General features: G+C 36.4%; 1 protein-coding gene across 2 annotated transcripts in view; it reads right to left on the bottom strand.

The window, feature by feature from the left end:
• TOP1MT (DNA topoisomerase I mitochondrial) overlaps nucleotides 1-17,031 on the bottom strand; it is an 86,022-nt gene that overhangs the window by 51,360 nt on the left and 17,631 nt on the right. For both annotated transcript variants that reach the window (XM_056822950.1, XM_056822948.1), the window contains exon 7: nucleotides 5,919-5,988. In XM_056822950.1, the coding sequence (XP_056678928.1) occupies nucleotides 5,919-5,988 (70 nt within the window). The remainder of the gene's footprint in view (nucleotides 1-5,918; nucleotides 5,989-17,031) is intronic.

The following is a 17,031-nucleotide window of genomic DNA, read 5'->3' as shown; positions in this document are numbered from 1 at the left end:
AAGATGAAGAGAATATTTTGGATAAAATACAACACCAATTTCTATGAAAAAGAAATAAAAAGCACAGAAATAAATGAACCACTTTAATAAGGTAAAACAGTTTCATCTAAAACTAAGGGCCAACATTATATATGAGAAAATTTTTAGAACCCTTTTCAGTAAGGAATGTGGATAGTATATCCATTAGAACCACTATTATTTGCTACAGTGCTAGAAATAAGAAGTATATAAATAGGATGAGAAAAAGAAATTAAAATAAGCAAAGAAACCAAAAAGTCAAACTTTGTAGATGATACAATAGTCTATATAGAGAACTCTAAAGAGTCAACTAAAAATTAATTGAGGGATGGCTAGGTGGCTCAGTGGATAGAACACCAAGTCTAGAGACAGGAGGTCTTGAGTTCAAATATGAACTCAGATACTAGCTAGCTGTGTGACTTTGAGCAAATTATTTAACCCCACTTACCTCCTTAGCACTCTTCTGTATTGGAATTTATACTTAGTACTGATTCCAAAACAGAAGATAATAAAGGCTTAAAAATGGGGAAAATAACATTAGGAATGAAAAGAAAACATTTAAAGGGTTGGACCAAACTTATGAGAAATGTTGTCGCCAGAAATTATTACTCAAGTCAGAATGACTTTATAGAAATTTATTTATAAAATAGAGGGAAATAGGAAGAAGGAAGGAAGGAAAGAAGGAAACGAGAGGGAGAGAGAGTGTAGATATTTACTCTGGCCCTGGTCCAAACCAGGCAGGGCTTCGGAGGCCCCAGCAAAGGGGACCCAGAGGTAAATTAAACAAGGGTTTTAGCCATAAGGCCTCCTCCAAGATGAGGGGCTTCTCCGGAGGCTAGTACCTCCAGAAAAGCCAGGAAAGGGAGTCAGTCTTTTTCACTCACCCCTGTGGTAGTCCTAAGGGAAAATTGAAGAGCAGTCTGAGGTCTCAAGCTGGAGATCCTTCAGGTCAAGTTCCAAGGCGAAAAAGCTGGTCACAGGAAGTTCCTGCCACTTTTAAAGACCCTTCCTTTCATCACTTCCTGTGCTTTCCTTCCACTTTACATGGACCAATTACAGCTTTTAGTTTTGCTTAGGACTGCCCAGGGGGCAGTCAGTTGATTCTGATCTGTCACCCACTATTGCACACATGGGTTACAGACCTCCCCATGCTTAAGGATAAGTGGGGTGTATATGCTTCTGGTGATTAAATCTAAAAATGGTCAAGGGAAAGTTAATCCCATCTTCACACAATTAGCAGGATATAAAATAAACCTCTGTATAAATATTATTTTCTTTTTGTATATAATTAACAAAATTTAGCAGTAAGAGAGGCAAAGAGACATTTAATTTAAAATAACTACAGAATTGAATAAATTATTTGGGGATCTGCCTATCAAGACAGATAGGAACTAAATAAATACAACTACAAAATATTTTTAACAGAAACAGATCTACCTAGGTAATTGAAGAAATATTAATTGTTCATAGCTTAGGCCATGACAATATGATAAAAAAGACAATACAATCTATTTTACTTATTGAATGCCATATCAATTAAAACTGCTGAGACTTAAATTTTTTAAGCTAGGAAAAAAAACCTTCATCGGAAGTAACAAAAGATGTAGAATCTCAAGGGAAATAATTTAAAGAAGTGAGATGGAAGCTGTTATAGGAAAAGTTAAGTAAGGTGTGTGAGTTTGCAGGTGGACAGCAGAATGCAGAGTTCTGGAATTCTGGGGTAGAGCTGCTGCTGTTAGAGAGAGACAGTTGAGCCTAGGGGCTTTGGCTTTTCTCTCTCTGGGTGGACTTGAGAAGATTAGCTTTTTCCCTGGGGCATTTGATTGCCTGATCTTCACATCCTACCTACTGTTTGGATTATCCTGTTACCCTGTTGGCTATTTGACATCTGCTGAGTTCCTGTGCTGCTCTTGTGACAAATGACAGCCGATTGTGAGACCTGGCCTAGATCCTTGGATCTTGGTCCATCATTGGGCCTTTCAGACTTACACACAAATTCTTTCCTAAGATCACCAAAAGGGGGGCTTAGTGTTAGCTTAGCTGAGTACAGTAATTTGGGGTTATATAGAGAGTATAGGAGTAGAGTAGGGAAAGCACTCAAAAGCAATCTCTGTGAAGAGATTTGTAGATCTGGGGAGGTGTAGGTAGTTATTATTAGAGCAAGTTATATCCAACTCCCTTCTAACCTGTCCTTATTTTATTAAACAACTGTTATTTTATAACACAGGGTTCTGTGTGTGTCTCATCTCAGATTCTGGCTCTGCCTGCACTGGTCTTGGGTGGCCTTCCCAAAACCAGATTGTTCTTCTGATACTGGCCTAAATAACATCCAGTCCCATCTCCAAATCCCTACCATTTATTTCAAAGAGGACATTGCAGTACCATATATCAAACTTTACTAAAACCAGTTATTATAAACATTATTTGGTACTGGTTAAAAAACTGAAAAGCTGATCAGTTGAATAAATTAGGTATGTAAGATACAGGAGTATATAATTAAAGTAACACAATATTACTCCAAGACCCCAAACTACTGGGATATGGACTCACTACTCAACAAAAACTTTCTAGATAACCAGAAAGCAGTATACTAATTTAGACAAACATTTCACAACAAATAGCACAATATAGATACTAGACATAAAAGGTCATATCACAGTCAAATCAGAATAGCAGCGGCAAGACCTTTCAAAACTATGGCTATGAGAAGAATTCTTTACCAAACAAGGTACCAAACAAGGTAAAGATCATAGAATATAAAATGGACAGTTTTGTTCACATAACCAAAAGTTTCTGCTTAATCAAAATCAATGCAGGTAAAATTAGAAAGTAAACAGTCAACTCTGAAAAAATCTTTTGCAATAAGTTTCTCTAGTAAAGATCTGATAGCCAAGTCATACAGAAAACTGATTTAAGTTTATATGAACAAGTACCATTCTCCAACAGACAAATATTCAAAGGACTCTCAAAAGGAGACATATCAAAAGATGGCAAGCTATAATCAACATAAAACACGATACTCCAAATCACCAATAACAACAGAAATACAAATGCATACAACTTTGAGGTTCCTCCTCACACCCTTCAAATTGGCAAAGATGATGAAAAGGAAAAATTATACAGTTGTTTTAAGGATTATGGGAGGATAGGCACATTGATGTATCCCTGGTCATATGATCCAGCCTTTCTGGAGACCAATTTCTAATTATACCACCAAAAGACACTAAATTTTGTTTGGTTGTTATCCTCTGTACTTGAAAAGGAACAAAATGACATCACTAGTGGTGACATCTTTTGACTTGCACATGAATTAAATTTAAGTAAAGCAGAGTTGTAAGACATCAGCTTTACTCTCTCTTCCAGAATCATCTAAGTCTAGTGATAAGACAAAAATCATGACTATTAATGATGGTCCAGGTTGCAGTGGCTGGCTTTGGCTCTTCTGATATCTAACAAAGCTGTAAGCACTCCACAGCATCTGATTCAGCTGCCTTCATGGCTACTGGAACAAACTATTCTCTTCCACCATTTCTGCCAGAGGAAGTCTTCACATGATTGGAATAGACATATCCCTAACAGACCAATGGGTTTGAAGTCTGTTGGTTACCCTTAACCTAGTTTAGATTGCCTGCTGAGATGATTTGCCACTGCAAATACTATAGCTCAGTGATGGCAAACATATGGCACGGGTGCTAAAGATGGCATGCAAAGTGCTCTCTGTGGGCACTTGGTGAAGGATTTTAGTGATGACAAAGCATGAAGGTTGCCAGAGGCCATCATACAGAGACCGGCTGACAAGGTCAGTCTGAGGAAAGGAGGTCGGCAGACCCCAGAATGAGGGCCCCCTGCTGATCACCCCCTATGACTTCTCTCCCCAAATTTTCTCCACTAATGGACTTGTTATGATTATTATTCTCCCCCCAATACAGGAGAAATAATATGAGAACAAATACTTATAAGATCAATAAATATATATATATATATATATATATATAAAACCTACTTTAAGTCCCCTAGGTTATTACCCCCAAAAGATTGCAATTACAGAATTAAAGATTACTGCCCATGACCCCTCCTTTCTCAAGCACAAGACATGCTCCAAGGCCTTACAATAAACACTGGCCAAAAGCTTGAGTACTATAATGAATCTTTTCCTACAGTTACCACACTCCAATGAATTTGTTGAAACAGAAGCCAAGCAGCATTGCTAGGCACTTCAAAGTAACACAAGAAAAACAGAACTTGTAAATTGAGGAAAACCCCAAAACTGGTCTGCTTTAAGTCCTCACACCTAGATATGAAGATGTTTTGTTGTTCATCTCCCAAGCAATTATGATGGATAGTGAAAGCTGACCAAAAGCACAATGATCCTCTCAGCAGGTCAAGGTGTACTAACCAACAAATGGCTTTGTTCACATTAATCATATCTATCACAGAGTATTGTAGAAACCTAGTAAATGATCACAGAATTCTTTGTTGTAGTAACATCACAAGAGTGTTGTTTAGGTGATATGATAATATCCAATCAAATTGTAGAATGTCACATACCTAGAAGATTGATTGACTGTGTAACAGTCATCATCCATAGCTAGGTTCTACCCTACATCAAGTCCAAGGTGAATTGAAGTCACTCCAATTAAAAAAACAAAAAAGGGGAAAGATGCTGGGAGCCATCAAAGACCACGCTGTTGGACATGGTCCACGTGGAAACCAGGGACTACAAAGCAGCCCCCAGGAAGGATGGAAACACCCACTGAAACCCCCCAAAGTGACTTTCATTATTAACATTCCCTTATTATTAGAATTGCTACGATTATTATGTATTAAATGAGAAGAACTGAGAGAACAATTTATATAGTGACCACCACATTGTTAAAAAAAAAACTATTTTGAAAGATTTAAGAATAATGATAAATCACAACCACCAATCACAAATTCTGAGAAACAATGGTTAAGTAAACTCTCTGCTTCCTAAGAAAAGGGTGATGGATGAGATATAGAATGATAAGCTTATTTGATGCAAAAAGGAAGATTCTTTTTTAAAACTGGGAGAAATTGAAGGAGATGAGAATAAGTGATATTGATATTCAAGTACCAAAATGATATTCTATAAAGAATGAACAAAAAATTATTTTTTTAATGTCAAAAAAAAAACAAAAAAACAAAAACCAGTTCTAGAACTGGAAACCCCACAAGCACTTTGCCATATTAGTTCTCCAGGAAACTAATATCGACAACTATGAGTAAAGGGGGAAATGCTGCAACAACCTATATAATGTGACTGTCTTAGTCAAATGACTTTATCTTTGATTAAAGTGCAACCTTTTAGAAAAGAGGGCTAATGGGGTTTGAAGAATATTTCTCCATCCTCTAAGTTATAATTGGGAATCAAGTGTTCTTGGAAAAAAAAGGATATGAATGAGGAAAAAAGGATCCTGAACTATGTCAGAAGACTAAAGGGTAGAAGAATGTCACATAGAGAAATAGAAGGACTATTGACCATTTAGAACTTAAATAACAGCTGTGAGGCCCTTCCAGAAGAGGAATGGACTAATTCCACTGAAGATAAAGCAGTTGCTTGTACTCCAGGAACGACACAGATCCAAAGGTATTATCAGGTGAGTGATCATACAATGATCATGGTCATGGGAAGTTCCTGGCTTCTGTGGCTACTTCCAATTCTGTAAGCTTATAAATGGTGTCCTAAAAGTCTTAGTGTGATTTTAAGATAATTAAAGCTTAAAATTGCACTACAGGTTTTGGGACATCCTCCAAATCTAAACCACTTTCCAAATAAAGCACTATATCAATGTGAGTTATTGTATCTTCCAAGAATTAAAGTTATGTCTGATAAGAGTATAAATTGTAAATGAACATATCCATAATTTTAAAATACTTACTTTACCAGTTTTTTTCTTTGACAGCTTCTCATCATTTTCAGGTTTCCTCTCCGGAGTTACCTGTTCTGACCTAGAATACAAATTTTATTAATTTCTATTCAACTGTACCCACAGCAATAAATTAAATTTTACTGACACACAGCTGGCTACTAGCATGAAAAAAATAAAAAGGGAAAGAATGGGAGAACAATGATATAACAATTGAGTGGCCACCCTCCTGACCTTTGTGTGTAGAAAAGCAACATTTGCTAACCAAAAGCCTCTGAAGCTTAAATATACCAAGTGCTTAAGAGCAGGGTGAGGAAGGCATCCTAAAAGAAGTACTTGCATCAGGAGATACTTTCACAACACCCTTCTGCATCAAGAGGCTGAAGGGAGGGAACAAGGCTCCATACTGAGAGTGAAGAGAGAAGGCTAGTTGTTGTCCTTTAAATGAGACAATTACTTAATCTCTACCTCATGGCTGAGAACACTGGATGCAGAGAACTAGTCTTTTTAAAGCAATACAAATCAGGAGATTCAAGAATCTGAGAGGTGAAAAAGACCAGCAGAAGCATCTAATTCAACTTTTACTTGAGCAGGAATCCTCTCCCAACCCCAACCCACAGCATCTTGACAAGCAGATACCTTCTCCCTAAAGTATTCCAAGTATAATTTGCCATATGTAGATAGAAATAGAGACAAAAGTAGAGAAGTACACTTAAAAAACAAATAACGCAGATATATTTGATGGAAAGTGGCTGGGTGGCTAAGGCTATTACAACAGACTTGCTCTCATAATGGACCTAGTATTGCTAATAAAAATGCTACAATGGTAATATAGATAGAACTTACCCCATGATTTGACTTGGGGAATTCCTGAGGAATGAGAATTATAATCTCAGAGTAGCCTAGAACACTGAGAGAGAGGTTAAGTGACTTACGCAAGATCACATAACCAGCATGCTAGAGGCAAGACTTGAACCTAGGTCTTTCAGGCTTTAGGGCTAGCTCTCTATTTATATTATGCTGCCTCTCAAGGTATTAATGGATCATAATAAAAGATATTAGTCAGATAACAGGTTAATTCTTAGCAATCTTCACATTTAAAAAAGGCAATGCCCAAATCATTCCTGCAGACTACTCTGTCCCTATTAAAAAAAAAAGCAAAAAACTAAAATATTGTGTTACATCCTCACTGAAGCTTTACTGAACAGAAAAAAACAGTGCTAAGAAATGGAACCTCTCAGAAAGGGTAGAAGAGGGGCAGCTAATGGAATATCACACAAGGCCCAGAGAAATCTGGCCTCAGACACTTTCTAGCTCTGAAACCCTGGGCAAGACACCCCAATTGCCTAGCCCTTATTCTTCAGCCTTGGAATGGATACTTAGCATAAATTCTAAGACAGAAGGTAAAGGTTTAAAAAAAAGGTTAAAGAAGTTGAAATTATTTGATTAGACTAAAATCTATCAGATTGGCTAAGATGACAGAAAAGAAAAATTACAAATGTTGGAGAGGATGTGGAAAAATAGGGACACTGATGCACTCTTAGTAGAGTTGTGAACTGATCAATAATTCTAGAGAGTAATTTTAAACTATGCCCTAAGGGCTACAAACTGCAAATCCTTTGTTCCAGCAATACCACTGCTAGGTCTGTGCCCCAAAGGGATCAAATAAAAAAGAAACTGACCTATGTATACAAAAATATTTATAGCAGTTAAAAAAAAACAAACAACGAAAGCCTCTTACCTGCTGGCTTAGTATCAATTCTAGAAGTGCAGCAAGGGCTAGAGAGCAAATAGAATTAAGTGACTTGCCCAGGGTCACACAGCTAGGAAGTGTCTGAAGTTGTATTGGAACCAAGGTCCTCCTAACTCCAGGTTTGGCATTCTATCCACTATGCTATCTAGATGCCCATATAGCAGCCTTTTTTTTTTTTGGATGGCAAAGAACTAGAAATTGAGTAGAGGTCCATCCATTGGGAAATGGCTGAACAAGTTGTGATGTACAACTGTGATGGAATGCTATTTTGCTATACGAAATAATGAAAAGGATGCTTTTATAAAACCTTGAATACTTACACAAACAGAACCAGGAGAATATTGTACATAGTAAGCAATATTGTATAATGACTCAACTATGAATGACTTGGTTGTTTTTAGCAATACAACAATCTAAGACAATTCCAATGGACTTATGATAAAAAATGCTATTCACTTGCAGAGAAAGAATTGATGGAAATCTGAATGCAGATTGAAGCATACTTTTTAAATTTTATTATTCTTGGGGGGAGGGTTGATCTTCATTTCCTTTTTCAATAGGGCTAATATGGAAATGTTTTTCATGATTGAACATGTATAATCTTTATCAAATTGCTTGCTTTCTCAAGTAGGGGAAAAGGGAGAAAGACAGGGAATAAATATGGAACCCCCAAAAGAATAAAAATTTTTGTTTACATGTAATTAAGAAAAAAATTAAATGTAATTAAAAAAAAAGTTATTTGGTTAGAATGAACTAGAGAAAGGATATGCAGTTAGAAGTATCTATATCAGTCCATTCCTCACTCAACTGTCAAACTCATTTTCCTAAAGTACAAGTTCTATGTTACCCTTCAACTAAATGAACTCCAGTTGTTCTCTTATCACTTCCAGAATGAAATACAAAATCCTGTAGGGCATTCAAAACCTTTCTATAACCCTTCCCTACTTCAATTTTTCTAGGCTTTACATACTTCAATCCAGATATCTTTGTTTCCTCATTTGTAAACAATGAGCTTTAATTGCCTAAGGAACATTTCACATCAGTTGTTTGTGAGGCATTTCCAACTTAACATGTCCAAAAAGAACTAAATATCTTCTTACTCAAATCCATCTCCTGAATTTTCCTATTCTTGTCAAGGCCACTACTATCCTTTAATTAGGTTCAAAATCTCAGTCATTTTCAACTACTCACTGTTTCCAAAGAGAAGACAGAATTCTAGAACTGGTGATGTTTAATATAGAGAAGAAAATATTTAATGGGGACATGACAGTTGGTCAAGTATTTGAACAAATATCCTACAGAATGTATGATTGAAAATCTGTTACCCTAAATAAGAACTACATATCCCAAGAGCCCACTGACTTCCTGTCATTACCTACTTCCTGTAGACAGAGGATAATGGCAACAACTAATTGGAGAAGAACCTCTCAAATTTTTAAGATAGCCTAGATAAAATTTTCTTAAGCCACATTTCTCCTGCCAAGGCTTTTCCCCCACCCTCACAACCTCCAACTCTCTTTGAAGCTGTTTCATTTTTCTTTTACTACTTTATTCCCGGTTGCTCACTCTCCCTACTGGCTAGGCTATTTTTATTGGGAGGACTCTTGGCAAAGAAGAAATAAGCCGCTTTTCTCCTCCAACTGCTTGAGTCCTTCGTTCCTCCTTCCTTCCTTCTCGCTGTTGACTCTGGCATTGCTGATACTGCTTCCTCCTGATCTTCTGGACCCAGCCCCCAGCAATCCTTCTGATCTCCAGCTCAGTCCTAAATCAGCCTCTGCCCCCACCTGACCCTGATCCCTATTGCTACCACCAAGAAGCTAGGAATCCCTGGAGTCCCTCCTCAGGGCAGATGGTAAAAAAAACCATGGTGTTTTTGTTCCTTAGGCAATGATTAGCCTTCTACTTCCCTCTGGGGAAACTAGCATTTTACCTCAAGGGGGAATAGGGAGAAGGAAGAGACTCTTCCAAACAGGAAATTTATTCCAATAATAGTGTATTCTATGAAAGAGCACTTCATTACCTATTTCAAACAGCTTCCAGCTTTAGGATGTTTTTTTGTTTCTACCACTCATCCTTTCAACTATCTTGTCTGAGATTCAGGGGAGAAATTCATCCCCCTACAAACCTTTGCCATTTGGGCCTGCCCAGTTTGAGATTCCTAAAACCCATGTTCTCCCTCACTATGGGACATCCCACAGTGCTGACAATAGGGATCTGAATTTTAGAAAAAGGAACTTTAAAGGGTTGGGAAGTATAATTTTAAGCCTATTCAGACTCTATTTTTTTAAATTAAAGTCTCTGTATCTTATTTTATTTTGCTGATTGTTTTGTTTAAGATTTAATTATGTTGTTTTAAGTTCATATATTAAATGTATTTGATACTGTTCTGTTATACTGAATCATTTTAATCTACTGTGTTTTAACTATTAGATATATTCTGTTACCTTTCCCTTATGACTACTGAACAAAATATTGTAAAATCCCATAAACAGCGCCCCCCCCCCCCATTTTGCATTTGTTAATTGTCACACAGATGATGGATGGACTCAACCTGGCTAAACAAACCTTTAGAGAATTTAATTAGCTAAGAATTTAATTTAGCATTAAGGGGTCGTCAGAAATAATTTTAATTAACTAGTGGTTTCTGAATGGATGAGTTTTTTTTATATTTATATTTTAAAGAATGTTGTATTAAAGGTAGAGAAACAAAGAAATGTTCCTACCAAGGTATTTCTATGAAAGCAGGAAGCCAAAGAGAGCTCCTGCAAAATTCTTCAATTTAATTTACTTCCACCAGAACAATCTAGATTTCTTGATGTTCTAGACCCAAATAGGTTTTACTTTGTTTAAAAATATACTTGCCAAGGTTGAAAGATTTGCTATATCTGTAAAAATTGTGACAAATATCAATCAGTTCATGGGTTTTTTTTTTGGGGGGGGCAACTTATATGAAATATGAGTGGGTTTGCTTGCTATTGTCATTAAATGGGCTATTATAATTTGGGGGATTTTGATACTTTTTGAATGCACATTACATGTTGTACTTTTGTTCTTTATAAAAAACTGTTACTTTGTGAAAATCATTTGCTTGTACTCACAGTGGATCATGGTCAGGTTTGAAGAAAAAATGGATCTCATTTTTGGTGAGAAATTTTTGTATTCTACATTTCCTTAGCTGACAGTGTCAATGATTGTAAGCTATATATTTTTGTTTTTTAAAACTTTTATTATTGTTTTTGCTTGCATATGGAATATACTATTTCAGTTTTATTTTTTCTCTCCATTTTGTATTTGAAGCACATGTCACCAGCATTGAGATTTTCTTTAACTTTTTTGATTTTGTAGTAATGTAAGTTTAAAATATATTTGCTATAATGTCACTGCATACCCCAAAAGTTTGAGACTGTAAAAATGATGCCACTGATTGTTTAAAAAAGAATTATGGTACTTTGCTTAATAATTCTGTCTGATTCTAGGACAAGAGAATACAAAAAGAGCTATTGCACAGTGCCAAAGAAACACAAAGCTAAACTGCATAGTGCCTATCGAGCACAAGGTCAAAGAGACCAACCAATCCCAATGGGATTCATGAAAATTTTGAGCCAAGACAAGAGGACTTGAACTTGTTTGGGGTTCAAGGTTGCGGCTGTTTAACATGTGTTAAAGGCAGATCTTTCTTGTCCCACAGTCTACCAAGTATCTCAAATCTGGCTCCTCCCTGGCTCCTATAATCTAATCCCTTTTCTGTCTTTCATTGTGTGGCAAACTTTCTATAGTCCTGGCTAGTGATTGGGTAAATGCATAATTGCTTAGTCAAGCCTTGATTCAAGGACCTGTTATGGATTTATTTTTCCTTTACTTAGAATTTTTACACATAAGACTTTGACAGTCTATATTTCATCCAGAACTTATTTATTTAGATTTTTTACAATATTTTTTTTATTTCTCTTGCCAATTGATTTATATACCTCATAACTCAGCCATGCATCCCTAAGTGATCCCTGTGTTTTTTAATACCCTCTTCAGGGGGAAATGTATTATTATTATTTTAAATTGCAAATTTTAAATTCTTTTTGAGAGCAATTTTAGGTTAAGAAACACGTTACCCTCTCCAAATCCAGAAAATGAACTCTTCTTAGAAGGCACCATGAAGATGCCTCTACAGACCACAAGCTACATCAAGAAGACCCAGAATGAACTTTGGGTGTGATTGATTGAACATTTAATTTGAATATATACTCTTATGCCAAAAGGGGACTGCCCCCTAACTGGCTTTTTGTCAATGCACCTAGCAATTACTGGTTTTGTTCTCTTTTCCTCTTATCCTCAAATTATTGCAATTTCAAAGTTGATATGTTTACAAGACCCCCTTGGAGAGACTAGTCTTCTATGCGTGTCAGAGGGGGAATGTATGATTGAAAATCTGTTATCCTAAAAAAGAACTACATATCCCAAGAACCCACTGACTTCCTGTCATTACGTACTTCCTATAGGCAGAAAATAAAGGGTGTGGGCTTTGAAGGCTCCCTCTCTGATATAGAATCAGCATTGATGGCGATGAATGGGGTTGACTAAAAAATGGCTAACCAGCCATGGGCATGTGGTCTTTATTTTTGTATCTTCTTTTTACCTTGATTTGTAATGATCATTAAGAGAATTTTTATTATTAAAATTTAATTTTAACTTTTACAAGAAGAGGGGTTAATTCTGTTTTTTTAGGTCACTGGAGTCAAAAGAGCAGAATTTTTAGAAGTTGTAATAAAGCAAATTTAGGCTTGATGTCAAGAATCAGTCAGTATACCTTTACTAAGTTCCTATTATGTAATAGGCACTCTTATCAGTGCTAGGGATGAAAAAAAATGGTAACTCCCTGCTCCCAAAGAACCTTCGTTCTAAATGCAAACAGTTCTATATTTAAAAAACAGACAAAGGACAGGTTAAATAGGAAATAATCAAGAGAATAAAGGCTTTAGAGAAAGGCTTCTTGTAGAAGGTGAGATTTTAACTGGGACTTGAAGAAAGTTAGGTGGGAGGAGGAAAGACAAAAGTCAGATATGGAAATTAAAATTGAGATTTGAACTCTGGACTTCAATCCCCACAAGTCCTTGCCCCACTTCCCCAAAATGCTTTGTAATCTCATGGAATTCTGAGGTGGGCGAGATCGAGAAGGTACTTAAGCTGATTGCAAAGGCTTTTGAGCTCTCTCTCTTTTTGGACTTCCGTTTTGGAGCAGACATGGCTCTTTCCATAATGTAGGTGAGGTCTTGTCTAGGCCTCTGGCCTAGGCACGTTTTCCTTATCCTGTATTTTCTTTAATCCTTAATCCTTAATAAACCTCTAAAAAATATAATACTCCTTGCAGAGAGAAACTAATTTCTACCTGCCTCAGTCTCCCCTAAATTCTAATCTTTACAGAAAACAGCTACATTGAGAGAAAAAGTATTTTGGTTCAAGGAACATCAAGGAAGTCAGTGCCACTGGATCGAAGTACATATGGGGACTGTAAGATGTAAGACAATTAGAAAGATGGAGGGAGGGAGATGATGAAGGATTTTGAGTGCCAGGCAATTTTATTTATAGTTTACAGGGAACCACCAGAGTTTACTGAATAGAGAGGTCACATGGTCAGACTTGCTCTTTTTTTATATAAGGAGAAATTTCCTAACAAAAACTATCCAAAAGTGGGACATGTTGCCTCAGTAGATAACGAGTTCCACTTTGGAAGTTTTCCCATAAACACTGTATGGACACTTACCAGCTATGTTGAAGAGGAGATCCTTAATTCGATTTAGTTTTGACTATTGGTCTCTAAGGTTCTACCCATCTCTATGATTCATTGATGCAGATATTTTAGGTTAAATGGGGAACATGACTAAAAAATCTGAGAATCCTGGAATATTGTCCTTACTTTACCTATAAAATTAAGCTGATGAGAGCAATAAGAATATCAGGGAAAAAATCCCCGTGCCTCACTCCAAACCTGTAGAGAACAGCAAGCAAAGATAGAATTTGTAGGAGGGATTTGTCAGAGGAACCTTCCTACAATGAACATTGAGTACATTACTACAGTTTTCAGAACATTATTTTAAGCTGTTTTTATCCTTATCACTCAATTGAAGTTGCTCTCTCCAAAGCCATTAATCTCTTGATTACCAAGTCTAGTGGTCTTTTCTTTAAAAAAAGAATAGAAAAGCACGTTATTATGTGCAAAACACTGGAAGTCCTAAAGCAAAAACAAGGCAATCTATAGAGTTGCCATTATAACCCAGATCATGTTATTTAAAAAAAAATACTTTATAACTGCATTTTTTTAACCCTCATCTTCCATCTTAAACTTAATAATAAGTTTCAGTTACAACACAGAAGAGCAATAAAAGCTATGCAATGGGGGGTTTTAAGTGACTTGCCCAGGGTCACAAAACTTCAGAGTACCTTGAAGCTGGATCTGAACCCTGGTCTTCTGACTAAACATGGCTCTCAACACTGACCTACCGAGCTGCCCCCTTACTGTATTTTTTCAATATAATTGTTTTTTTCTATAACCTGACATTTTAATTTTAAAATTTAGAAACATTCTGAAAAGGGGTCCATATCCTTCACCAGACTGCCCAAGTGGTCAAAGACACAAAAAATATTAAGAAATCCTCTAACAGGTAAGATAACACATATAGTTAAGTTTCCGTTATAAGTCAGACAGAAAGGTTGAATAATACTTAGGGTACAATAACAATGTAGATAGTAACGCCTCTTCTTTAAAGTCACTTCCATAATTAGAACCCTATCCATTTCTGATGGTGAATTATTTAACAGTGGCAAGTGTCTTCCTTCTTAGTTTTCTGTTGGTGCTAAGGAAGTTGGCCTTTAGCAAACTGCAAAGTGGCTAAATCATATCTACCTACAGATTGTGTCCCTGGGCAGTGACTGCAGGGACAAGAATAGAATCTAGAGTAAGGCCAGTTGGACTCATGATTCTAGGCTGTCTCCATCAGGTTCTAGGAGGCAGTAGTTAGATTTGCACGAACATGCTACCTCCTATCTCTTCCTCAGGGTACTTTGATGATTCAAGTAAGGTTGGCTTGTCTGCCCAATCAGTGTTAAGTGGCCAACAATGGTACTGGTGGTGTCAGGGATAGTAGATTCCTTCTTTACAAAGGGTATAGAGGCTAGGCTGGTATCAAGACTAGGAGTATCAAGGGAGGGGCCATGCCTCAATCTTTGTCAATTTTTAGCCTTATTTGAGCTCTCTGCAGCACTTGACACCTTTTATTTTTTAAGACTGAATATCCCCATCTTCCTCCAATTGGAAAATTTGGGGCTACTCAAGGCCTGATTCTCCCACTACTTATTAGTCCAGAAGCTCTGGCCTACAATTTCCAACCTGGGCTAAAATTTGTTCCCCCCTCCTTAGAAGTTTGGTGGCTCCCCTGTTTCCATGGACTCATCACATTAATGCCAAACTTAGTGATGACACTCAATTGAAATAGTCTCCCTGAATACAGCCTCCCCAATAGCTGAGATCACACTCCTGTGCCTCCATAGCCAACAACATCTAATACCTGTGTCCAGCTGGTTAGTCTCTCTTTTCTGGATTTTTATGATACTGCTTCTCCCCACCTGTTTGACTGCTCCTTGTCAATGGACTTTACTGGATCATCATTCAAACCATTTTCCATTACATTTTTATCAATGACTTGAATAAAGGCATAGCTAGAAATGCCCATCAAATTTGCAGAAGATTAAAAACTAAGACACTATATTATAATTAAAATTCAAAAATATTTCCAACAAGAAGAAATTTAATAAGAGGCATTTGGGATTTAGAAACATCACTTATAGTTTTAAAATTTAGATTTTAAATTAAATGAACAATAATTAAAAAATTTTAAATTAAATAAGTACATAAATTTTTAAAAATTGAATTTTTTATTTAGCAATAAAAATTTTGCAAGTATAAAATGAGGAAGATTGGATAGCAGTTCCTTTGCAAGCTCAACATGAATCAACAGTGTGACTTGGCAGTCAAAAAAAAAAAGGTAACCGTGGATACATTAAGAGGAACCCAGTAACCAGAATGATAGTCCTGCTATATTGTCTGCCTATATCAAACCACATCCAGAATATTCTGATCAGATCTAAGTACCTCATTTTAGGAAAGGTAATCATGAACTGGGGCTTGTCTAAAATAAGAACATAGCATCTGTCTTCAGTTATTTGATTTTTTTTTTAAACCCTTACCTTCTGTCTTGGAGTCAATACTGTGTATTGGCTCCAAGGCAGAAGAGTGGTAAGAGCTAGGTAATGGGGGTCAAGTGACTTGCCCAGGGTCACACAGCTAGGAAGTGGCTGAGGCCAGATTTGAACCTAGGACCTCCAGTCTCTAGGCGTGGTTCTCAATCCACTGAGCAACCCAGCTTACCCCCTGTCTTCAGTTATTTGAAAGATTGTCATAGACACTTGTTCTGGTTGGCCTCAAAGTATATAATGAATGGAAGGTACAGTTGCAGATTTAAGATAGATGCAATAAAAACTTCCTAACACTGAGAACCATTCCAAAGAGGCAGTACACTCCTGGGGCACAAGTTGGATGACTGAATAACTAATGTACATATGACGATGAACTTGTATAGCTATGGGTAAGACTTTTGAGATTCCTTCCAAATTTTACAGAATCCTCATATTCTTTAATTTTCAAAATTAAACTTCATTGATACTTTTACTTAATCTGATACCAGAGAGTAAACTTGCCATGCTTGATTATCTTCTTTCCTATTCCAGTGGACATGCTAATTAACAACAAATTAGTCAAATGCAATCTAAATATTTGTATTTTCCTACCACTACCTTATGAATTTTGTCTAAAGGTCTTTTTGGTGAAGGGTACACCTTAAAAAAAACCTAGTAAATGGTTAGACTCAAAACAGATTCTCAATACTAGATGATACCACAGATATCTAAAGAGCTAGGACACTGAAACTGAAAGAAGCCTAAGATTTCCCAGTGATCTTAGCATAGACACATCCTAGGAAGCAGAAGTCAACAAAGAAATCTAGACTGAAACCAAGAAAAGCTGGCTATTCTACCAAAAAAGTGAAGGGTACAGAGTCTGGCTTTGGCATGAAGCCCTCATCCTAGAATTAAGGCTGAAGATATAAATGAACAAAAGACAACCACCACTATAAAGAATTATTATAGTTCCAGAGATACCTTGAAATCCAATTTATTATAAAAATAACTCTACAATAATTGCAAACAAAGACTCAGGAAAAAAAATAAATTTTCTACAGAGACTTTGAAAATATTTGAGAAAATGAAGCAACGGATAAAAAAAGAAATGTAATCTCTGGTGAAAATTGGAAAGGGAATAAAGAACTT

The sequence above is a fragment of the Monodelphis domestica genome, chromosome 3 (genome assembly GCF_027887165.1).
Source record: "Monodelphis domestica isolate mMonDom1 chromosome 3, mMonDom1.pri, whole genome shotgun sequence".
Taxonomy (NCBI): domain Eukaryota; kingdom Metazoa; phylum Chordata; class Mammalia; order Didelphimorphia; family Didelphidae; genus Monodelphis; species Monodelphis domestica.
The sequence above is the reverse complement of the archived record's forward strand: the minus strand, read 5'-3'. Positions and strand labels throughout refer to the sequence as shown.